Genomic DNA, 25,661 nt, shown 5'->3' with positions numbered 1-25,661 from the left:
GGGTTTCCTCTGGGTGCTCCGGTTTCCTCCCACAGTCCAAAGATGTGCGGGTCAGGTGAATTGGCCATGCTAAATTGCCCGTAGTGTTAGGTAAGGGGTAAATGTAGGGGTATGGGTGGGTTGCGCTTCGGCGGATCGGTGTGGACTTGTTGGGCCGAAGGGCCTGTTTCCACACTGTAAGTAATCTAATCTAATCTTTCTATCTAAATAATCATGCAATGCCTTCTTGAATGCTTTAGTCAAACTTGTATCCATCACACTTCCAGGCAGTATTTTCTGCCCTCCAACTAGTCACTGCATGAAAAAGTTTCTTCTCACCTTGTTTGTGCTTTTCTTGCAAAATACTTTAAATCTCTATCCTTTGGTCCTTCGCCCATATACGAGCAGGAATAGTTTCTCGCTATCCACTGTGTTCAAACCCCACATATTTGAAAACTCCTATCAAATTTCCTCTTAGTCTTCTCCTGTCTAAGGAAAGGAATCCCAACTTCTCCAACCTATCTTCAAAACTAAATCGTTGCATCCTTGGAACTATACTCGTAAAACTCCTCTGCACTTCCTGCAATGCATCACGAAGAACATAACTTTTTACTTTTGATTGTGAACAAAAATAGGAAAGGAACTCTTTTAAAACTCAGGATTGTGGAAAATATTGATCAGTCTGACTCACTGAAAGGTTTGACTAATTAATGGTTTGATTCAACTCACATACACATAGATCATTACACTCTGCCAGTATACTTAAACTAGTTGGAGCATGATGTTTCCATTTACAGAGAATTGGCTGGGTTCTTCCAAGTCCCCTGACTTGTAGCTTTCTTGTGGTTTTAGTCTCGAGTTCTGCTGCTGTAGACTGTTCACACTGGCCCTTTATAGGTCCTTTACTTGAACCTCATTCTAACTACATCCCCTTCTTGTTGGTTAGTAAGTGACTCAATTATTCTTTTAACTCAACCAATGGTCCAGCTTGTTATGCAGCAGTTCGAGATTGTGCCATTTGTTCTAACACAATCAACAGTTTATCTTGTGTATGCCGCAGTTTTTGTCTCAGTAGAATCAGTTTGGTACTTGACTCATTCTCTCGGATCCTGTAGACTGCTAACGCACTGTATTTCATTCCACTTTAAAACCCTTTTGTCATCAAAACAATTACTGCACTTTTTAAAAACAATTTAATTGGCACTTGCTGTCAGTGCTGTTAACACAGTTGTTTGTTCAAGCAGTGGAAGAGGTTACTACAAATGAGTTGGAGCCGGGGATGCGTATGATGGGACATTTGGTTTGCAACAAGTAATTTGTTGGTCTGTAGAGTGGTGACCACTTGGCCATCTTCCTGCCAACAACTATGTGCTTGGCTCCAGGTAGCTGAACAGCTTGGGGATCTGAATGTTTGTTCAGTAACCATTGGATCTCTGTAAAAGAAGGAGCCATCCTTTTCTCTGCAGTTAAATAAAAACATCTCAATCCTGAAGAAAACCATGTTATTTCAAGTCATCAGATGCTGCAAGCTGTGGCTTTTAACCAATGAGTCAAATACTTTAAACATGTGGACCAGTTGCTGTGTTCTTCTCGCAAGTAAGTAAAAGTATCTGGAGAAGGAGAATTGAGGAACAACAAGCCCTGAAAAGCCAAAAGGATCATCTTAGTGCAGCCTGTGGACTGGGACCATTGAACTATCTTCCCAGTCTTTCCTAGTGAATAGCTCCTTTCTTCGTCCTACCCAATATCTACTCTGTTCTGTATGAAGGCTGGCTAGAATAAGAGTGTAATATAGAGATTGTAAACAATTAGCCCTTCCCTTTTAAGTAGTTAGTTTAATCTATCTACTGTTATTTAATTATTCTATATTTTATGCATCATATTATTGTTTATTTACTTATTTCATGAAATGAGATCTGGTGCATTTTATGCTTTGCTGCTTTTTGGCGAAACAAGGAAGATCTTTTGAGAGTACAAGATGCGAATGTCATTTTAAAACCCAACAATTCAATGATATTCTTAAGATATGAGGAATTGAAAAAACATTTAAAATAACATAAAATATAAAAGCTGAAACATCTAGGATAAGAAGGGAAAAAGAGACTACAAAATTTAACATCTCCATTAACTTACCCCTTTTCAGTTCTGAACTATTAGTATTCAAAAATCTGTAATAAATTGATAGAAACTGTGGCAGAAATCACAAACATTGGTAATCACACTGAATATACATTGCTGTTGTAACCCTTTTGAACAGGGAAGCTCCATTTTCCAGAAGATGAATGTGGAGTTCTATTTCCATTAGTACCATTATACAAAGGTTAAAGGATAATTACTTAATTAATGTATGTGAAATCTGACACACTATCACTGATGAACTCTAATGATGTCTGCTAATGGCTTTTCCACTTTAGTTTGGCACCAGATAAAACAAATCCTTTATTGTTAAAATACTTAGTAATGTGTTTCTTTTTCTGTTCAATACTTCCTCAATTATTAGATGTTTTGAATCCACTTCGATAAAAGTACATAAAATGAACCACCTCTCTCAGGAATTCTCTCACTTCTGGAGCCTGTAAAAAGAGCTTGTAGTGACAAGCAAAAATAAACAGCAAGAATTGGAATATTAAGTGACATCAGTCCATATCTAACCCTTAATAAACATTTCATGCCCCTACTTACTATAAACTGACAAATGTATGTTATGGTAATAACAGTTCTACAACCACTAACTCATGTGCTAACATAAGATGGTACTGTGACCCATTGGCAAACACGTGTTCTAACATTAGTCTGTATTGAGGCAGTCCGGCGTGGCAGGGTGTGGGAGGAGAGGTTTTCTGTTGTGGAAAACATCTTCTTGTCTTCGAGTTACATAGGCTGGGTTGGAGAATCACATCTTTAAAGCTACAAAACTGTTGCTTCAGAGATGAGCAGCTGTGCAAAAGTGATGTACAGGAATGGAGCAGAGAATTGTAATTAAAAACGAAATGTTTCAGATTATATGAACTAATGATTATTGCAAACAAAATCTTCTTATTTGATAGTAAGATGGAGAACATGTTAGAATTCAGGTAATCTAACTTGGAAACATGACCCATTTACCTTGGTTCGAACCATAAGCCTACTAAATGGAGCTCAAAAGCCCAGTAATAAAAATAAATTGACCTTGAAAGCCAAACAAGAATAAGAATGATATTTAATAGTAACTCTGTTCAAGGTTTGATCTAAAAGTGAAATAATGAAATCTAAGCTGTTTCATTTGTTTTATGCTGTTTGTATGTATAATTTTCCATCACTCATCTGAAAGTGGTTTCTTTCAATTCTTTTCTAGCCTCTGTAGTAATGCAGAAGTGGTGGTGCCATATGAATCCTTGCCTAGAGGGTGAGGAATGCAAAGTTCTTCCAGATCTTTCGGGATGGTCCTGCAGCAGTGGCAACAAGGTCAAAACCACAAAGGCAAGTAAATTGAATTAGCAGCCAGTCTGACTGTACACTGATCTTAAGTAAGAAGTTATCAAACAATTCTCCTGAAGGTTATTTTTATTATAAAATAATAAAAAGCTGTCACTTTCTATCTGCTAGAAATTGCAACATTAAGCATCAGAATGTTCATTGCTATATTTGTTAACTATGAATAATTTATACAGACCTGCTTATGATATTGCTGAGGAAAACTGTATGCCCTATGCAAGTATTAGTTTCAATAAAATAGTTGCACTGATCAAAATAAATTTATAATTTGGAAAGTTTATGCAACTATGTGAATAGCAACAGCCAATATTTAATTGAAATTTTGCACCAAATGTACAATAATTTTCATGACAAAGTAAAGTATATTATAATTGCTTAAATGGTCGATGTTGGAAATGAATCTGTCCCTAAAGTGAAGTGAATCTCCTTTATGTCAAGTAGGAATTGTTTACAAAATGTAGAAGAGTATATTTGCGATCATAATCCTGTCAAGAGCTGGACTGCTACCGTTGGAATTCAGCTCAGTTTTACTCTTTATAAACTAGTTATTGTGGGCTTTATTGATTCTGTTCATCTTTATTTATTATCATTTATTACACATATTTAACAATACAATTAGTGCTCATTTTAATACTATATAAATTATTGTATGTCTATTTTAGAATTGTTATGGGACATAGAAGCTACTTGGCAATATGAAAGTGATGAGTGTTTTCAGCATTATAACTATTAATGAAAATTTGGAATTTTGTACCTTATTCCTCAATTGAGGATATGCAGTAAAATCAATCCACCTTGGACACAATTTGCATGCCATTAAAATTAATTTTGTTTTTGATACTGATGTTATTTGAAAATATGTATTGACCACATACAAGGCCATTTTTGTGATTACATCTTGAAAGTTAATACTCAATATTGGAAAATAAATGGAGTTTTTTTTAATGTACATCTGTGGTGAGTGGTGGCTGATGATCTTTGTGGTACATGATAATGTCTCACCATAACAGCTTGTACCATGCCCCCTCACTTTTGACATAGCCCAAGAAAAAATGAAGTAATCTGCTTGTTTTGTGTAGTCCTTTTGATGAAGGAGCAAAAGGATGCAAAATTGACAACATCAGAAGTTACCTATCGATGGTTGGATTGTGCTCTGATGTCGATTCTTCAGTTTTTAATAAACGTTCAGGCTAGATTTATTAGTTACGACCATTGTTTATTATTAAACCATGATGATAGGATTATAGAGCAACATGTGCCAAGCTGCAGAGTCTAACATCTTATTAGAACACTAACACATTATTACTGAGGTTGCAGTGATACCACAACTTACCTCAATGGACTTTATTGAACTCTTTGGTTACAGCCATCAAAAAGTGGAACCATCAGTGTCCTGCATTTACAGTTCATATTGGTTCTGTTTGTAGCTTTGCTGGCACCTTACCAAGACTGACGCTTTGCAAATATATTCAGCTAGAAGTGTTGAATGGATGATCAATCTTGGCTTCATCCTGAGCATCACAGATGCTGGTTCACAGCCAATTCAATTCACTCCGCATGATATTAAATGGTTGAAGGCACTGGATACAGCTCAGGTTATGAGCGCTGATAACATCCTGTTTATAGTTCTGAGGAGTCCAAAAGCAGCTGTTCACTTAGTGAAAGTATTCCAATACCAACTACAATACTGGTATCTAATGAAAAATTGGCCACTTTATGTCCTACAGGTTGTTCTGCTATAATGAAGCATTTGTGTTCCTCTGCAACCCTTTGTTATTGAAAATCGCACAATGGAAAACGCGCTAGAAAATTGAATTTATAGAAGATCACTATACCCTTTCAGAAGGAAGTTATGCAAATATTGTCCACAATTTGTTAATCCTGTTATAGCTAATTCACATTGACAAAATGCACATTACAGCAGAACAACTGATATTCTTAAAAAGTAGAACAAAGCCAATCAGACTCATCAGTCTCTTCTCAAGCATAACAAAGTGGTGGATGTTGTTGCTGACAGTGCTAAGAAGTGACACTTATCAATAATCTGTTTGATGATTACATTGGGTTTCATTGGGCTAACTTTGCTCAGTCCTTTCTACGGCTTTGGCCCAAGCAGTGACCAAAGAGCTGAGTTCCAGCAGTGAGTTGGAACTTCTCAACCTTCCTAGCCAATTAAACACCATCCTTTTGCCAAACTTGACATGGAGGGGGTACAAGATTCCACCTTTTCATTGCAGATAGTGTTGAGAATATTATTTGTATGTTAATGTGGTCACAAAGCAAATCCATCACTTGGACTTGATCAGAACAGGATGGAGTTATTTGCTGCTGCCCACACTTCTGACGGCAACGGTTTTTGAAGTGGAAGCTTTCGTCAGCATGTCGATTTATGTATACAGAGCTTCCCAGTGGCGGCTATGCTACTTCAAGGGAACACTGATGGGAAGGTGAATTCAATTTCCGCAAGGTTCCTCTTTACATATTAGGTGCCTCCTACATGTCTTTTATTTCTGAGAGAAAGAAATGTCCCTCATCTCTAACCTCAAAGGGTGACATCTAACTTTCAAACAGTATCCAATAGTTCTGAACTCACCCACAAGGGAAACATCCTGTCAACCCCCATATTGCCAAGACCACTCAGGATCTTATATACTTCAATCAAGTCACACGTCTCTCTTCTAAACTCCAGTGGAAACAAGCCCATCCTGTCCAACGTATTCTCATAAGTCAATCCATTCATTCCAACCGCCGGTCTAGTAAATCTCTCTGAACTGCCTCCAATGCATTTTCAACCTTCCTTAAATAAGGAATCAACATTGCATTAAAGATGTGCTCTCACCACTGCCCTGTATAACTGAAACATTATGTTCACTTTATGTTCAGTTCCTCTCATGAAAAAATAGGATTTTGTCCTATTAGCCTTCTTGATTATGCGTGAACCTTTGGGACACACACTGGAATACAAATCACTTAATCTTTTCCTTTTTAAATTCCTGTGGAAACTCTTGCCATCCATTGTTACATTCCTGGCTAGTTTCCTCGTGTCACCTAATTTCACGCTCCTGATTAATCTTTTAGCCATTTCCTGTTGGTCTTTATATTCTGACCAATCACATGGTCTGCCACTCATAGGAGTAGAGTTAAAAAAAAATCATACAACACCAGACTATAGTCCGACAGGTTTCTTTAGAAGCACTGGCTTTCAGAGCGCCACTCCTTCATTGACCACCTGATGAAGATTCAGAGCTTTGAAAGCTAGTTTTCCAAATAAACCTGTTGGACTATAACCTGGTATTGTGTGATTTTTAACTTTGTCATCCCCAGTCCAACTCCAAATCATGACTCATAGGAATTTGGCACCTCCAAATCATGACTCATAGGAATGTTGTTATTCTGAATATTTTGATAAAACCACTTAAAAATTTACCATTGTGGCGCTATTGATTTGTCCCTTGCTCTTTCATACCACTTCCTTTCAGCTAGCTCAGCTCTCATGTCCCAGTTGTTCCTTTATTTAGGTTTAAAATACAATCTTAGATCCTATTTTCTCCCTTTCAGACTGAATAAAAAAATTCAATCATGTTGAGGTCACTGCTACCTAGAGGTGCCTTTACTTTGAGATCATCCATTAATGCTGTCATGTTGCACAGTACCAGTAAAAATAGCCTGTCCTCTGGTCAGTTCCAGAACTTGCTGCTGTAAGAAAATGTCTAAGTATTCTGGATAAGACTTTTTACTCATGCCATTCCTGCCAATCTGGTATTTGCAGGTCATAGGCATCTCTCTCCAGCACCTCAATAGAATATCAGAGGAAGAATCCAGGAACCAAGTGCAGCCTTAGAACGCCTCAACACTATGCTTTAACTTCCCCCTTTCTTCTTGTCAATTCCAATTGCTGAAAAATGCATCTTTACATTGCCTCTTTAAGATAATGTCATGTGGGCCCTCATCATGCCTGCTGCTGCGAATTGAATTGCAAACCAGATGTAAAATTAGAATGAGCTGACTGCTTTAAAATAAAACCACTGACAGACGCATTGAATACCTCCAGATTCCTCACACAATATAATATTCCATTCATCTCCCAAGTAACTTTCTAGTCTTTAAATATTTTAAAAACTGTGTCCTAAAGTAATAAAAAGCTGATTGAAACATTGATCCAAAATATCCAAAGCATGATGTTTGAAATTTGTTATTTGTTGTTTGTTGTATGATTGTGTCAATTAATCATCCCTGTGATTACCTGAAAGTACATTTAAACACCTGCAATACCAAATATATGCTCAAAACATTCAAGAAAATATTGAACATAACTGCAGTTTTTATGGATGAAGCTAGTCATCTGTAAAAATAGATAAAGCTAGTCTTATTCTCTACCTTTGACTGCTAGTAATAAACATCAACTCTCCTGCTCCTTGGATGCTGCCTGACTGGCTTTGCTTTTCCAGCACCACACTCTTCGACACTAAATTCATTTCAATACTGAAGATGAACATTGTAAGTGTATGCTCCAAGTAATGTACTATGACCATATATGTCTGTTTAAAAAAACTAAGAGAGAAATTAAACTAATTGGATTGATAAATATGAGGTACTCCTTCAGAAATAATTAAGGTACATCAAAATACCCTTTTGTTCTCACAGAATAAGCAGAGGGGACAGTTTCCAATGTAGGGAGTGATTCACCAGTGAGAAAGGTCAATAAGAAAAGACAATTCTGCAGTCTCAATTCTGAATGATTCATTTTTAAAGTAGTGAGGAAATGATCACACCATGCTGTTCAAGTAAGATACTCTCCTAAGGTGTGATTGAGGTATATTATTCAAAACTGAAGGGTAGTGAAAGGACTATCTGCCTTAAATGAAGAGTGCTTGATCATACCAGAGCCTATCTTCAGCTTAGTCTAATTAGAAATAAATTGCAAGTTATGAATAAGTTAGACCATGTTCTTAAGCTGTAGCCTTTTATATTCAAGTGTAGCATCAGTCAGCTGAAAACACAAGGGAATAAGTTTTTTCTTATCCTTTGCCAGGTAGCTCATGATTTTCTGTGTCTTGAGCCATAATACTAATTTGAAAGACTCATAGGCTATGGAATTGCCCACAAGCTATGGTTAATCTGTTTCTGAAAATATTCAGTGCACAGAATGTTAATGCACAAATTGTCAATCACATTATCTACTATAGTTGAATGTGTACATTCTAATGATTATTGCATGTTGTTTTGCATGGAATCTTATAATAAGATGAATTGCCTTTAGCAATTCAACACACGCTCTGTTGAAAAACTCTGGAATGGGGATGAAAAGCACAAGAGATTGCAAGCATTGACCTTCATTCCCTCAAGAAATCTCATCAAGATGAATCCAATCAGAACTATAGAAGCTTTCACTTTGCACAGTTTGACTTATGGTCCAATAGTACCCTGAAAATATACAATAGAAGTTCTGATATTTTTGCTGTTTTTAAGATTTCAGCTTTGATTCAGTGATAGCTACTTTGACTCCGAGTCAGAAGGTTGTCAGTTCAAGTCTCACTGCATTAACTGGGCTGGCACATTAGTAGAGTACAGATGATATGCTGTCCTCCTAACGATGTTGACCTTTGGATGAGATGTTAAACTAAGACACAGAACGCAATCTTCTCAGCCCGTGGGAGACCTGGAAAATTAAATGCATTTTCAATGGGTCAGATACCCACTGCCTTTCCCTCTGCTCAAGAAAATTCTCAGCTAAAAGGACCAAGGATGACCTTCTGACCCTATCTCCATTCAACCCTCAGTTGATCAATTCATGCTGTTAAAGGGACTGCACCTGTCTGGCTTGTAAATATCTCTGTACTGGGTTTGATAAATAATAGGATGCTTGTCAATTTGTTTAGGAGGCTTGATTTCCAAGAATGTTTGCTTGATGGAAGAAGTCACGGATATGAGCAAGGAGGGTGGTGACTGACAGCCAACCCCAGTCCTTGTTTCTGATGCCATGACCTCCTGTCGACTACTGTCATGCCAAACAACATACACAAGAACCTCAATTATCCTCAGTTGATGAGTCTGCTATTTAAACAAACTAATCTTTGCATTCTTCAAACTACAGGTTAAACAGAGGAGAACTAAACCCTTACCAACACAAAATTATATGAAATCCTAGAATTAAGCATGGTCCTGAACAGCTTCTATGATCACAAGAGCATTTGTCAGTTTCCGTGAACTCAGTGTCATGACAGAACGACAGAAGCGCCACCTCATGCATGTGATACCTTCTTGGCCATTGTTTTCATGTAGTTTTAAAAAGGTGTGAAACATCTGCAGGCCGATGTTCACAGAGAACTTATAAAAGAACAGAATAGGTTGACATGCCAATCACTTGTGCTACCTTATCTCAGAAAGACAGAAGCACCACCTCGTGCATACATTTCATGAATGGCCTGGTAAAGTGATGGAAATACCCTGTAAAGTACTTACTTTTGCAAAGGGCTGTGTAACTAACCCTTATCTAAAAAAAAATCCAGTTGCTGATGCTTGAGGTGCTTGTGTTTCTTTGTTTTTGCCAGTGTTTTCACATGTTCTTCAGTACAGGTATTTCAAATATACTTACCTCTTTAACATTTTTGCGGGACCTCGAGGCCTTCTTCGGATAATCTGAAATTCGGATAATTGATATTCGGATAATCGAGGTTCCTTGTATACCTTTGTCCTTGGCCCATCCTCCATTTTAGGAGTCCAGGATACAGTACCAGCAGCAGCCATATCCTCTTCCACAGCGCTACTAAGTGCTGTGGCCAGGATTTCCTATCCTCGGGTCCCCAGCTCAGAGGAAGGCCTGCGGTTTCTACTTAAGTGCCTGATTAATACAAGTTACAGCAGCCCTTACTTCTAATGGTCAGTGTAGATGTCTCGGTCCTTTATCAGGCAACATGCCAGTCATCCAGCTAAGAAAGAAGATTCCACCCACTGTCTGTGCTCTTACCTAAATTAAAAGATTGTTTGGCAACCTTTGATAAAAATTAAAAGTCACATGACGCCAGGTTGTAGTCCAACAGGTTTATTTGGAAGCACTAGTTTTCTAAGGGCTGCTTCTACATCAGATAGCTGTGGAGCAGGGCCATAAGACACATGATTATTAGCAAAAGGTTACAGTGTCATGTGGCTGAAATATATTAAACAAACTTACATTAAATCTTTCATCTTTTAGAATGGTTTTGCTCATTTCAGTTTGTTAAATGTAAATCCTAGAACTCCTTTTAAGTCACATTCTCAAGATAACTTAAGGTTTTCTAACAAAATGTATTATCTCAGCTCAGACAATGCATTAAAGGTGTGAGGTTAAAGTTTGCCTGTGTCCTAATCTTGAGTTACACTGGTTCTATTTCTATAGCAGGAGTTACAGAATCTGACATGGATTGACTGTAGGTTCTACATTTTTTGAGCAAAATAAAATAAAATTCTGCAAAAACAATTTCACTCCATAAATTTGTATGTGTTCGCATGCAGGAGAGTCAGAGTGAGTATGTGACTGCATGTGAGAGAGTGTGTGTGTGTGTGTGTGTGTGTGTGTCTATCAGCAACTGCTCGGCCACATTGTGTTGTTGCTTGTCCCGGAGTCTGCCTTTGTTAAAAATGTAAGGGAATTCATCCTGATTTCTTAAGAATTTCTCACTCTCCTTTTGATGTCTTTTCCACTAAAGATTCTAGCACTGGCACATCTTTTAAAAACCTGCACAGAAATTCATGAAGGAAGCAGTGGAGAGAATTGGTGTGAAAAACAGGCCACCTTTTACACAAATGAATGTTCTGTGATGCAAGTGTCCAGGAGCACAGACAGCCAATTTGCCAGCTTTTGTCAAAGGATAAGTATGAAAGGTCAGTGTGGTATTTTGGTGCCAGGTGGATGAGTGTGGTCATCCAGGTGGGTAAAGTCAGCAGCATACCAGGTATGTGGGAATTCAAGTAAATGCCTAGAGTAGTGTTATGTGGGAGCAAGGTATTTGGGTTAGGCTAGTAGCGGGAAAGGGGGTGAGCGGAGTGCAGGGTCAGGGGAAGTGAGGTAAGGGGAAGTGGATTCAAGTTGGATCAAGAATGGTTGTCTGGCGAGGAAGTGATTGTAAGACGGTGCTGTAAAGGGGGGAGGATGTGTAGTGAGTCAGGCTGAAGACTTACCCAGGAGTTAGAGTGCGTTCTAAATCCCCGAACATTTCCTGGATTGCTATTGAGCTGAAGTGAATCAGAACGTTCAAATTTTTCTACTTTTAAAGGATTCTTTTGGAGGGTTTTCAATGCAGGATTTTTTTTCACTTGTGGGACATGGGTGTCATTTGCTGGCCAGCTTTTATTGTCTGTCCTTAGTTGCCCTTGAGAAGGTGGTGGTGAGCTGCCTTCTTGAACCAAATTGTAGTCTATGTGTTGTAGGTAGCTGCCTATTGTAAAATTCAATTTTCTAAGCAATATCCCTGGAGTCAGCTGTGTTGTAGATTCTGTAGCGTTCGCCAATGTGAATCTCCTGTCTTTGCTGCAGAAACAACTCTCTGGCGATTGAAATATCTGTCCTAGCCCTTGTTGCTAGAAAATGATTGCCGAGTTTCCTACATCTGAACTGTGAGCACACTTCACAATTAATTAATTAACTGACTGTGAAGCAATTTTGGACATCCTGAGTTTGCAAAAGTGCAAAATTAGACAATATATAAAGTATGTTCTGGATGGACTGCTACTTTGAATGAGAAACTTGCTTTTGGGAATGAGTTCTTAATAAAGATCTTTTGTTGCGAGGAGAATGTGAGGTGAAGAGACCTGACAAATTGCACTGTTGAATGCTTTCCTTCATGGCCCAAGCAGCCATAACCATAGAATGAGCTTTGGTGAATGATATCGTCAATATTGATAGAATTAGATGACTGTATTTGCTGAAGTTCAATCATATCAGTCATGGGATATCCCTGCATAAGTTTCTCAGGATAGTATCCTAGAGTCAACCATCTTCAGCTTCTTCATCAATGACCTTTCCTTCATCATAAGGTCAGAAGTCGGGATGCTCACTGAAGATTGCATAATGTTCAGCACCATTTGTATCTCCTATGTTACCCAACTGCAGCAAGACCTAGACAATATTAATGCTTGGGCTTACATTGAACTTTCCCTCAAATTTTCTTTCTGGCTAAATTACATTTGTGCCAAAACAATGATCACCCCATGAAATTCAATGGCATTACCATAACTGAATTGTACATTACTAACATCCATTGATCAAAAACTAAACTGGAACTACCATATCACCACCAAGGGTACAAGTTGTTGTACAGAAACCAGGCATTCTGTGGGAAGCAGCTCTTACTCCCCAAAGATTATCTAGCATCTACAAGGCACAAGCCAGGAGTGAGGTAGAATGAAAGAGTCAACTCCAACAATGCTCAAGAAGAAAGTTTGACTCAAACTCAACCTTAAAGATTCATTCTCTCCAGCATTAATGCATAACAGTCATGCATAACCTGTCTAATTTGCACTGCAGTATCTTACCAGTGCCACTTCAACAGCATCTTCCAAAGCTGAGACACCCATCACCAAGAAGGGCAAGCATAACAGTGGCACGAAAACACCACCTACAAGTGCTGCTCCAAGGCACACACCATCCTGACTGGGGATTACATTACTATTCCTCATTGTCACTCGGTCAAAACGTTGGAACTGCCCTCCCATCAGCACTTTGTGCCTATCTACAGCACATAGATTCAAAGTTTTAAGAAAGAATTTCACTGTTACCTCCTTGTGAAGAATTAAGGATGGGCAGAAAATATTGGCCTAGCCAATGACAACCACACCCTATGAATGAATAAGTAAAATCTCATGGGTTTCAACAAAACTGGCATGTTGCCATGTTGTTCTCCTTAAATAGCAAAAAATAGTTTAGGCATCTAATGGAAAATAGAAGGGTGTTGATCTGTAAAAGTGATGATATAAGGAGTTACAACATATGAAAAAAGACAAAGGCTGTAGCTTTGCACAATAGTGCATCACCATGTTGTTATTACTTTGGTCTGAACAGCATGATAGAAATGTGTATTCAGGAGTGAAACTCAAAAACTCTTCTCTGTTGTAACTCTGTGGTAAGGCATTTTATTTCAACTGAGAAATATAAACTCAAGTAGGTGCAAATTACTGCAGATGCTAGAATCTGTTCTGAGATCAAAAAATGCTGGAGATCACAGCGGGACAGGCAGCATCCATGGAGAGAGAGCAAGGTAGTGTTTTGAGTCTAGGTGAAGAGCCATCTAGATTTATTGTTACCTCGCTTTCTCTCCATGGTTGCTGCCTGATCCGCTGTGATCCCCAGCATTTTTGTGTTTTCACTATAAACTCAAGTACCTGAGTAGCATCCCAAATTCAGGGGATATTTGTTCATTTGACATTTGGACCATTTGATAATTACCAAGGCTTGGCATTGGTCAGGTTAAGATCACAAAAGGTAAGTTAAGTGAATGATCCTATTCTTCAATCTCTGATCTTAAAGAAGTTAGAGCAAAAATTGTAGGTTTGGACAAGAAATGTTCAATAGGATTACATAGGTGGTAAATGATACAATGTTTAAATAAAAAAAAGTATTGGCTACTTTCAAATAGTGACTATAATTTTTTCTCCGTGATGCAACAGGATATTCCCAGCTACTTCTTTAATTGGATTGAAAACTCTTAGGGGATAACACACAAATGGCATGTTTCAGAAGCAGCCATGGAAATCATAAGCATAAAGTCAACTTAGCATGAGATGAACTAGGCATAAGGTTTCTGAAAATGGTTTGATTCAGAAATACATTTCTCATATTAATACAAAGGAAAACAATAATATTACCATGAATCTTTGTGAATAAAACCATGGTATATCCTCAAATTTAAAGAAGTGATTGTTTACTGATCTTTGGCAATACCAATATTGAAACCCATTATTAACTATTACAATGGTTAGAGCAACACTTATAGAAGAAACTATTCCTTATACATTGCACCACACAAACTTACAAGACTTGATAAATAGTTGTAAAGAAGATGACAACACATCACTCAGCAGATAAAACACAACTGCACAATTGACCTCTGGAGAGTAAAATGTTAACTATATCTTTACTCTATGTGATAATGATATCATATCACAAGGATCCATATTGTCCCAAGGAGAACTCCTTTGTTACCATTTGTTGTTATGCCTAATAAAGCCTGCTATTTTTCACTCACCTAAGTGCTGACCTGATCTTACTACATGTGGCACCAGTGTCCAGATTCATGGAATCAGAGTCAAGCAGCAAGAACTGCCTGAAGTGAAGCCTAGAAATACTACAGTGTTGCAAATGGAGGACAAAACTAGTAACCCAACTACCGTAAACCTGAAGAGAAGCCAAGCAGCAATAGAAGCAGTGGCTTAGACCAGGTCTCAACTAGGCATCAGATCACAATGTGAGAAAGCATGTACAATGCTGCTTGGGTAAAACCCTCAGCAAGAAACACAACAAGAACTAAAAAAATTTCCCACAGTGGGTAATATATTCCTGCAGATCAGAGGTCTTGTCAGAAGTTGGTAACCACATGAGAAATAATCCATAGCATATTAAAAAAGGAAAGGAAAGGTAAGAAACATTTTAGTTACCGTAGTCCATATCGCAGATAAACTAATGATGAAAAAAGCCTAGTCTTTACTAGATGCCCTAGACCACATGCAGGACCATAACCAAACTATGTACTGGGTAAACTAATGCCCATGGCTTAGCAGATACCATTCTGTTTCAGGCCTTAATGAAAAAGCCAGTCAAAGACCAAGTGAGTGTATGCATCTAACTGCCATGGTAATACTGACACAAGATTGTTAAACATTATTTTCACTAGACAAGGCCTATCAGAAGAGACTGCAATTGATAACAATGCCATTTTAGTCTTCACATCCTATTTCACTTTAAGGTGCAACCCATTTAGATCAGGCAAAGTTTAATCCTAATAGACAGGAGTCAAGAGGAACCATTGATTCTTTTATAAAGATTTTAAAAATCTTGTAGATAATTGGCAATATGGATTCTTGAAAGATGACCTCATATGAAACCATATTGTGGTGAGGGTACAGGATGAAACTGTGTCAGAATTTTTGCAGTCTAAAGAACACCTGACATTATCGCAAGTGGTGCAGTTTGCCAAACAAGCTGAATCTCACAAACAGGCAGTTTTCGTATAGCAGAGAAATTTTCTGAGGTCACCCCACCAAGTGTGCCTCAGTCTACTGGTTAATCAGAGGCTACCAAGTGCTGTGGAGACAGCAGCCAAAAGATGAAGAGAGCACTGCTCCTACCATTATGTCTAATGCACATTTGGCAGCACCAACGTAAGCACAAACCTTGAACAGCTAACAATATTGAATGCTGCACATGCCATGCAAAACACCATTTTTAGATGGTTTGCCAAAGTACCAAAGAAGGTTTCAGCCTTTAGCATGCAAATTTCAAAACAGACTACTCTAGTCTTTAGCTGCCCAAGAAGTAGATGCTACTGATGGTCAAGAAACATTGTTATTATGGGAAGTGATACATTTACAAGACATTTCCAGGCTTGCAGAAAACATGGTTAATGGTGAGGAAACTAATTTTATATTAGATTAAATGGCAAACATATCTATTCTTTCAGATTCAATGAAATAATATATGCATTAATTTCTCTAACATCAAGTGCAGGAACAAATCATAAAAAGAGCGTAAGGCCAGATGCAAGCTATTCTTTGCTGCAATGGGGGAGTGATTATTGGTAATCTGTATATTATTCTGATCAGCAGTATTCTTTATTAAAGAGAGTTACATGCGTAGCTTTGAACCTTCTGTATTCACCACTACAGCAATGATTGAAATTGACTCATTATACAGTAAGCTAGCGTTCACTAGGGAAAGACCATCCTTTAGATCAAAGAAAGATATTGCAGATCTTTCACTTCTCTTTGAAGAATGACAAGAAGAAGCATGAACACAATGCACTAAGGATACAGGCTACTGGATGTAAAATGTACTTATAGACCTCTGTTTGCTCTTCAGGAGAAAGTGGAAGAGCATGATAGGGCCATAGAAATAGACGACCTTTTGGATGAAGAAATCCTGGATCTTTCTGTATTTTTCAAATATGGTAGCAATAATGATGATGACATCTCTACTGTTTCTTTTGCCGAGTTCCACAAGCAACTAATAGAAATACTCAAGGTTCTTTTCAGCAAAGAAATGGAGGCCTAAATTATAAAACACAAGAGCTGCCTTGGAAAATTTTAAAGTCACACCATCAAAAGGAGCTCAAATAGATCAAAGATAAATAAGAATTGGAACAACCTAAGACTACTGATTTATAAGCTCTGACGTTAGCAATCAAAAATACTAATAAAGCTTCAGAGACTGAAAAATAAAAGATTACAAAAGATTGCTAAATGTCTTGTGCAAAGTCAGCCAAGTTTTTCCGCACAACTGACAAAACAAAAGAAATTGTTGATGTAGGAAAATACATCATTTTTAGTCCAATATGACTCATCTCTCACCTCGAATGGTGCCAGATCTGCTGAGTTTCTTCAGAATTTTGTGTGTTTGTTTCATACATTTAGAGTCAGGTCTGCATGGCTTGCTATCTTGAGAAAGAAAAACAATTAATTATCTTTTTAGCAAAACTAATATAGGCATTTACAAAACCATGCCTAATGCTGACTCAAGGGCACCCTCCCTCTCCAAGATTGGTTCCAATACAGCATTCATGAATGCTTGCAGTCTAGGGATCATCTCACAAACAATAAGCATTTTCAATGTCCCCTAAACCTAACCTCTTCTACTCCTGTTGCAGTAGCTCTATGATACTGAAGCACAAAACCTAAATCTGGTGAGCTTTAGGCCTCACTATTCAATGACATGAATCTTTTTCCTAAATTTCTAAAAAAAAGTGTTCAATTTCTGGGTCCATGATGTTAATTTACAATTCAATTTACAGTAGTCAATTGAAATAAAATATCAATTATAATTTAAGATGTGAAAACAACAATTTGCAGTACATAGTAGAGGATCTCCTAAATGAATTGTAAAGTTTTGAACACGTGTTGTTACTCCACTTTTCCCTTTTGATGGCTGCCTTTCCAAGATTATTCTCAGGTAAACTGCTTGCATCATTAAAATCGTTTTTCATTCTTTGCTCCCATTTCACGCCTTTAACATAACTGAGGAAATAAACTGCTCATATTTTGGGTTTCTGACTGTGACTTTTCTGTTGAGACCCAGGTATTCAAGGTCATGACTTCCCTTAGTATTTTCTGAAGAGGCCACCCACCTCTCACAAAAAGATCAGCCAGGCTTGAGGGTGTAATTAGCCAACTTCTGTTCCCAATTTTATGTTCACGTGTTCTCACTCCAAATAAAAAAACAATAGTCTGCATAATACATGTGCTAGTACAGTTTACATCAAGTAATTCACCTTCATGTTGAAGGTTTTAGCCTGTTTTTATTGGTGGTTACAGATAGATGGATCCTGGTATTTCCACACAGAAAACCATGTTAAGTTATATAGGTTTTGGCAATAATTTGTATTTGAATTGTGTGTTTGTCCTTTAACTGCACTGAACCTTTTGTGCTTGTTCCAAACTTAACAAGTGAGTCCCATTGGGATGAGTTTCTGCAGTGTGAACAGGCAATGTTGCCATTATAAGTGATGCTCAAGAGCAAATTCTTCATCACTGATGGCAAAGATTTCAGAACGCACATTATTCTACTCTTTGTTCATGGACCTAATCCTTGACTCGTTTAATATCTTCTATGTCAGCTTTTGACAGCAATTCACATCTGCCTCCACTACTACAGATCAAATCATCTTGATATATTGTGGGCCTTGTTGACTTTCTACACCACTTTTCATAGCTCTTCTATCATTATTGATGTTATTGCTGCATTCAGATGAACTCAAATAAGTAGAAATTTGCATTCTCAGAAGAGCTCTGGTCTTACTTAAAATGTGCTGTCCCTCCCTTATTTCGATCTCTGCTCATTAGCTTATTTTCTACTTGTTTCAGGATAGTGAGTGGCTCTTGAGAGACATCTTTAGTTCCTGATTGCTCTACTTGTAAAGCAATATCAAATATCTCTTTGAAGGAATTAATTTCTTTTCAGTTGCCAGCTGCCTACACAGAAGGTGGACTGTTGACATCGTATTAACATATAATTGAGAAACAGTCTGTTCCATAAACAATATGGTAGAAATTTAAATGAGTGAGCAATCATCCTGTTCTTATGTTCTGTTCTTATGCCAGTGTTATCTTGTTTAGATTGACTCGGAATAGTTACAGAACAGGAGGTCCAGTTCCGCTCTGCTCCTGGAGCCTTAAACTGAAAGGTGGCCCTATCCAGAAATGTACTGTCCTCATAGCTTTCAGCCTCATGGATGCTCACTGTGATCTAAGCTGTAAAACCTGTCAAAGTATTGTCGAAGTAAAGCAAACTGTCCTGGAGTCCCCACACAGTACAGAATGCACATTCCACAGTACTGACAATCCCTTAGGAAGAGTCAAGATTCAAGTGGGATGGCTACAAGATCCCTGTCAAAGTTACAAGGGAAGCAGAACAGAAAAGTTACAGTCAGAGCCCCAAAATATGAGCAATTTATTTCCTCAGTTATGTTAAAGAAGTGAAATGGGAGCAAAGAATGGAAAAAGATTCCGGAAGGGCTCCTGCCCGAAATGTCAATTTTCTTGCGCCTTAGATGCTGCGTGCCCTGCTATGCATTTCCAGCGTCACTCTGATCTTGACTCTAATCTCCAGCATCTGCAGTCCTCACTTTCGTCTAGTTGATTCCTTAGGAAGCCATACCTCTATTTATTAGACAAACTAAAGTGAACAGAAATAAACCAAAGACTTAAGCATAAAATACCTCATTGTCGGCATCCTCCCTTGTGCTGATAATACCCTTCTTACATGGTTCCTTGATGCTCATGCGCATTCCTCTCTGATGCTCTCTCCCCAAATTCCTCTATACATGCAGACCTCATGTTGAGATTCAGTCCTATCAGATCAATGTGATTTTTTATATTGTATTTGTTCTCACTGTGCTCCCTCTGTTTCCTGCTGATTCCCAGCTTTTACTGTTCTCTCCACCCCAGGTACCCACAGATTCTCCACTTCCATTTCTATTGTTGCATGTCTGGCACTGTTCTCCCTCAGGCTCACTCTCTCTGGTCCCTGCTGACTTCTCACTTTTCTCTTTGGTTCTCCAGCATTCCTTTTCCTTAGGAATGTTCTCTCTGTCTCCTGCTGACTCTCTGCTTTTAACTGTGGGTCTCTGACGATGTTTTCCCTAAGGCTTACTTGCTCTCTCTAACTCTTGCCGTCTCCCAGCTGCTGCTTTTACCTCTTGGTCTCTGACATTGTTTTCCTTTAGGCTTGCTCTCTCTATTTTGAACTGATCAATGTCAGTGTAAAAATACAGTGTCAAGTATTCAAATTGAACTTTCCTGGTTGAAATTTCTTTACCCCTATACATGTTATTAAAAAAATCCTTTAGTTCATGAAGCATCTTGTCAATTTAAAACATTTCAAGCTTCCCTTGTACATAAAATGCCAACCCAGTTATTATGTTGACACACAGTGAAACCATTTTACATATCGCCACTGACATGAGATAAATGACTTTTTTTTAGTAGAATTTATTTGAGGAAGGAATCCTTTCCATAATGCTGAAACAATTTTTGCTCCTCAGGATTCTCAGCCATAAGGTTGACAGGGTTATGATTTAAAATTGCATCCAAAAGTGAGCATGTCTGATAAAGCAACATTTTATTATCCTCGCACTGAAGCAGCAAGGTTATGTAATCACGGCCTGGCGGTAGGGTGCCAGTAACTGAACCAAAGTAATAGTATTTACTCTTATTGTTTACAATACAATCATTTGCTTTAGTATAATAAAAGAGACAGTGGTTTTAAAATGCAAACCCAATTTAATTAATTTTAACATATTTTTCAAACAAACCAAAAGAATATTGCATGTTAATGAGCGAAAACGTGACTAAATTAGCTGTGTACAGCTGTTAGGCAGACATTGTGAGAGTATTGGGTTTCAGAAGCTATCCAAATACACTTTGGGTGCAGGATTGGTAATTAACTGTCGCATGCAATTGTAGGAGGCGGAATCATACTCTGCACGTAGCCATTAATCTCTCAAAATTAGAACGCCATAAAATGATGCCTTTAAGCAACTATAAGGTAATATGAAAACAGTGTAGATTAATTAGTTCAATCAAATTAACTGGGATTAGAAGCATCCTGAATTTAAACAAAAAATGATACTCACTAACACAATAGAGTTTATCTCATTGAAAGCAACAAAAAATGTCCAGAATGGTTGATGGATTACATGTGGGTGTGAAATAGTAATATTTGTGCTAGTAAATTTTCTCCACAAGAAGCATGACAATATGAGGCAGATAAAAAGCAATTAGTTGTCATTTTGTGAGATATCTGATGCAGTATTTGTAAAAATTGGAAACCAAGTAATATGCTTAAATTTTAATATGACATAAACTGACACTGCAGCAATTTCAATCAAGAATCACAGAAGATTAAATCTTATGTCATTCATAACTTTATTAACAGATAATAGAGTGAATTAATTGATGCAATTCTCCATTACAAGACATCATAAGAGATTTATGTACAATTTCAATGCTGTGAACTATCATACAAATAATGCAGTGTTTTTATTTCTTCTGAATGAAGCTATATTTTATTGGGATAACTATCTTGCTAAATTTGGCAAAATAAAAACAATTAAAGATACGTTCTAGATATGCCGCAAGTGAGGGATGATGGAAGTGTCAGAGATCTGATGCAGCAATAGCTGAAGCTCCGATGAAGTCATTTAGACACAGAATGTTAGCTTGCTTTCTCTCCAAGGATGCTGTCTGACCCATTGTAATCTTCAGCATTTGTTGTTTTCAGCATAGATTTCAGTATCTGCAGTAATTTGCTTCGACTTATTGACCACAGTTCTGCCTTCAACACCATAACTCCAAACAGACTCATCTCTAAACTCTCCAGGTCTCGGTCCCCTCCTCTGTAACTGGATCCTCGACTTCCTGACCCATAAACCACAATCAGTAAAAATAGTTGACAATATTTTCTCCACCATAATCTTTAACACCAGTGACCTGCAAAGCTGCGTACTCAGCCCTCTATTGTACTCCTGTACATTCACGACTGTGTGGCCAAGTTCCGTTCGAACTCTATTTGCAAGTTTGCTGACAACACTACAATTGTAATTGTTATGGACCAGGCGGGACTCCCTCAAAACATTTCCAGAAAGTAGCCCAGACCCTAACTTTGCTACTTGTTTTAAGCAGGTGTGACCCGGATATTCCAGGAGGGATGTAGATGGTCAAACCACTTAGTTTTAAACACAACAGAATTTATTTACAAGATAACTGAATGAAACACAAACAACAGAAAACAGAATACGGAATAACTTATCTGAAAACCTAACAGATCATCCTAACTTAATGATGCTGTTCCAAATACTTGCGACAATCCCCATATACACCCCTTGGCACAAAAGATAAAATCAAACACAGGGTTTTGCAGGAGAGAAATCAGAGAGAGTATCAGCCTGGGCCTGCTTCTTTAGGGCTGGCAGATTTTTTTTCACATTACTGCTAAAACTTAACCAAACCAGAGAAAAGCTGAGCTGGGAGAACTGGCCACTCCCTATTCATTATACAAGTGTTTGCTTTTAAACTTGAAAGCCTTCTGCCTGAGACAGTATCTGTCAACTATTATCAAATTGGCCCTAAAATCCTTTAACTCCAGACTTTTTGGAGTCTGTGTCATTTATAACCTCTCTTTAAGAAAAACAAGGAAAGCATAACCTTGTTAAAAGAGCCTTCCTCATATAAGTTAGATCTGAAACAATGATGAGACAGGATACAGGAAAGAGATTGCGTGCTTAAGGGCATAGTATAAAGACAACAATATTTCCAGCAATGTCAGCAAAATTAGGCAGCTGATCATTGACTTCAGGAAGCAGAGTGGAAAGCACGCCCCTGACTGCATCAATGGTGCTGAGGTGGAGATGGTTGGCAGAATCAATTTTCTGGGAGTGACGGTCATCAAAAGTGTATCCTGGTCCACCCATGTCGAGGCGATGGTTAAGAAAGCACAACAATGTTTCTAATTCCTCAGGAGGCTAAGGAAGTTTAGCATGTCCACAAAGATTCTTATCAAATTTTATAGATGCACCATAGAAGGTATCCTGTCTGGATGCATCACAGTGTGGTATGACAACTGCTCTTCCCAAGACTGCAAGAAATTGCAGTGTCAGGAACACATCCCAGTCCATCACACAAACCAACCTTCCATTCACTGACTGCATCTATACTTCCTGCTGCCTCAGGAAAGCAACCAACATAATCAAAGACCCCTCCTATCTTTGTTATACTTTTGTCCACTCTCTTTTGTTGGGCAGAACATACAAAAATTTGAATACATGTATAAACAGATTTAAGAACAGCTTCTTTCCTTCTGTTATCAGACTTTTGATGGACCCCTCAAATGTTAATGCTGATCTCTTCTCCCTGCACCCTCTCTGTGTCTGTAACAGTATTCTGCACCCCATTCTGCAACCCTGCAATATGGATTGCAGAACGTGATATCTTTATACATGTGACAACAATAAGTCAAACTTAAACTCAAACTCATTCAGGATGTGGTAGCAAGACCAGCAAATTTGGCAGCATTTGTGAGCGAGAACAGAGTGTTACAGAGTGAGTTTTAGACTCCAAAACTGAAATGTTTCAGCTTTCAGGAATAATTGACTGTTGGGGTCCTTCCTAGCTCACTTCCTAGCTCAAACAATATGATAATCAATAGGGTACAGCAATTGGTTCATCTGATAAAGGAAACAAAGGAGGACATCACACAGTAAGTCAGTCAGAATCGATCGAGAGTATGTGCAAATTAATACTCTGAGTAAGGCCCCTCCTGCAAGAGTTAAAAAAAAGTTAATGTAAACAAACATATTCATCCTAAAAGGAAACAAGAGCAATATTTACGAAGTATCATGCAGTTATAAAGGGAAGCCAGAGAGGAGGGTGTGTAGAATGATGTAATAGACCATATGAAATTTATAATTGGGTGAAGTAGTCAGACAGTTGTGATACAAAACATGCATAAATAATTAAGAAAGTAGGGGGTCTGAAGAATATCAGAGAATGGGAGATAATCTGTGTAGCAACTTCTGCAGGTTCTCATTTCAATGCATATTTGTTAAGTACATTAAAGTTGTCTCTATTTAATGTGTAGTTTCTGCCATCATATTTTACTTGTTACAAAGACAAACTAAGTATCATGTTCCCTGCTGTACCGTGTTCTACTGGATCAGGAATGAGCCTAATGTAATCTATATTCTTACAAGTTAGGGCTACAAGCATGATATTAGTTTAATCTTTTTCAATTTGTCCTTCTTTTATCTGGAGAAGAGCTTGTACTGCCAAGATTACTCATGTCATCATGACAGGTAAATATAGTCAGTTGCCAGTATTTTATAGAAGTCTCCCTACAAAAATAAGAACTTTTATGGCCACAACTCTGGCTGTATAATTCAGATGAGCAAATGAAGCATTTAAAAAAACAGATTTATTATTTACAATTTATTACTGCACCATTAATTGTCATACATAAGAAGAGATTTGGAATGTAAAATGGCTAGAGAAGGGGACTATAAAATCCATTCTAAGAAAGAATTTGACTTCAATAATGCCTGGACATGATGGTGCTGATTTTTCTCATTATTGTCCTACATGAAAAAGGGATGGAGACTCAATGCACTGGTTTCCACTTGCGTTGCAATACCTCTGAAATGTCAAGGCTTCCCCAGAAGAGCGTAGTGCCTGTTTCCTTGTCGATGTAGCCCCAGTGTACAGTATTCACATATCAGATATGTGAGAGGATGCTTCTAAATTTTTTTCACAATGCAGCCAGAGATATGTGGATGCAACAAGAATCTGGTGGTGGACCTGTACCAGGAGCCCTCTTAGATTGGCTAATTTGTAATGATCTGTTAGTGAGTTCGAAGGTGAGGGAATGTGTTGCTTCTACTTTCATCAAACCTATTTACCATGGGATCGAAAGCTGCTACTTCCCCAAAGATGAAGGCTGTGATCTTTTCTTCTTCATTTATTTTTGCTCATTGTGTATTGTAATTGTTCATTTTGTTTTTACTTGTTGCCCGGTCAGCCTGTTTTCTTTGCACCTTTAGTTTAAAACTTTCTCCTACCCCCAATAGGGACTGTTAACTTCATTCATGGAGCTCTGACATGTTTGATTCTAACCAGGAACACTTTCACAGATCCTCACTTTCTGATGGTATCTGTAACAGACTGAAATTGTAATGTGTCAAGTGGCATAAGTCTTTGATTTGTTTGTAGCCCGTACGTCTTTTGCATTCCTCACCAAATAAGCCTGGATTTCTGTAGCTTCCTTGTTGGTCTTGCACACTGACTGTTAGTTTGTTCAAATGCTTGCAGCTGCTGATATTCAGTCTGAGTACTTTTTAAAGGAGTAATTTTTTTTTAAAGGCTGTAATCTCTTTTGATTTTCTGGAAATCACTTCTTCTGTGCCTAATCCATTCTTTAAACTTTGCATTTTGGGATGTTAAGCGACAATGCCCACCATTGATCACCATGTAGTATTTTTGGTAGAAGGATCCTGCCTTCAATCCTTCATCTTTGACTAGTTCTAAGCATCCAATAAGTTTACAGTGCTAGAGGATTGACCATGACTAACAAGATGTAACTTTTCACTTGGTAACAATTAAATTGCACGAGCAAGTTAGACATTGTTACTAAGATTTTGAGGAAACCCATTGTTATAGAAATTCACTCCACAAGATCCTCAAATATTCTGCCTTATCCCTTCACAAGTCAGTATGACATTATCTAGTTAGGTGGAACTAAATGCATTCTCCAACAACCACTCTTTCAGAACATTATCTTATAAAAGAGCTTTTGCCTCACCATCAACAACTATGTATTCATTTCTGAAGTAAGGAATATTTCAGTGCTGTCATGAGTTCTAAATAATTTCAGAAATCCACACTTTGAGACTTGGTAATAGTCTTGCAGTGTTGGAATTAGTTCACAAAAATGCAGTATGAATTACTGCAGAGCATATATCACAATTTGTATCCACGAG

General features: G+C 37.9%; 1 protein-coding gene across 1 annotated transcript in view; it reads left to right on the top strand.

The window, feature by feature from the left end:
- Positions 1-16,693, top strand: part of LOC132822487 (chemokine-like protein TAFA-4) — a 220,941-nt gene extending 204,248 nt beyond the window's left edge. Inside the window, exons 5-7 of the mRNA XM_060835863.1 lie at positions 3,314-3,442; positions 15,222-15,277; positions 16,502-16,693. Of these exons, the coding sequence (XP_060691846.1) occupies positions 3,314-3,442; positions 15,222-15,277; positions 16,502-16,693 (377 nt within the window). The remainder of the gene's footprint in view (positions 1-3,313; positions 3,443-15,221; positions 15,278-16,501) is intronic.
- Positions 16,694-25,661: the final 8,968 nt, after the last annotated feature.

This window comes from Hemiscyllium ocellatum, chromosome 14, assembly GCF_020745735.1.
Source record: "Hemiscyllium ocellatum isolate sHemOce1 chromosome 14, sHemOce1.pat.X.cur, whole genome shotgun sequence".
Taxonomy (NCBI): Eukaryota; Metazoa; Chordata; class Chondrichthyes; order Orectolobiformes; family Hemiscylliidae; genus Hemiscyllium; species Hemiscyllium ocellatum.
The sequence above is the reverse complement of the archived record's forward strand: the minus strand, read 5'-3'. Positions and strand labels throughout refer to the sequence as shown.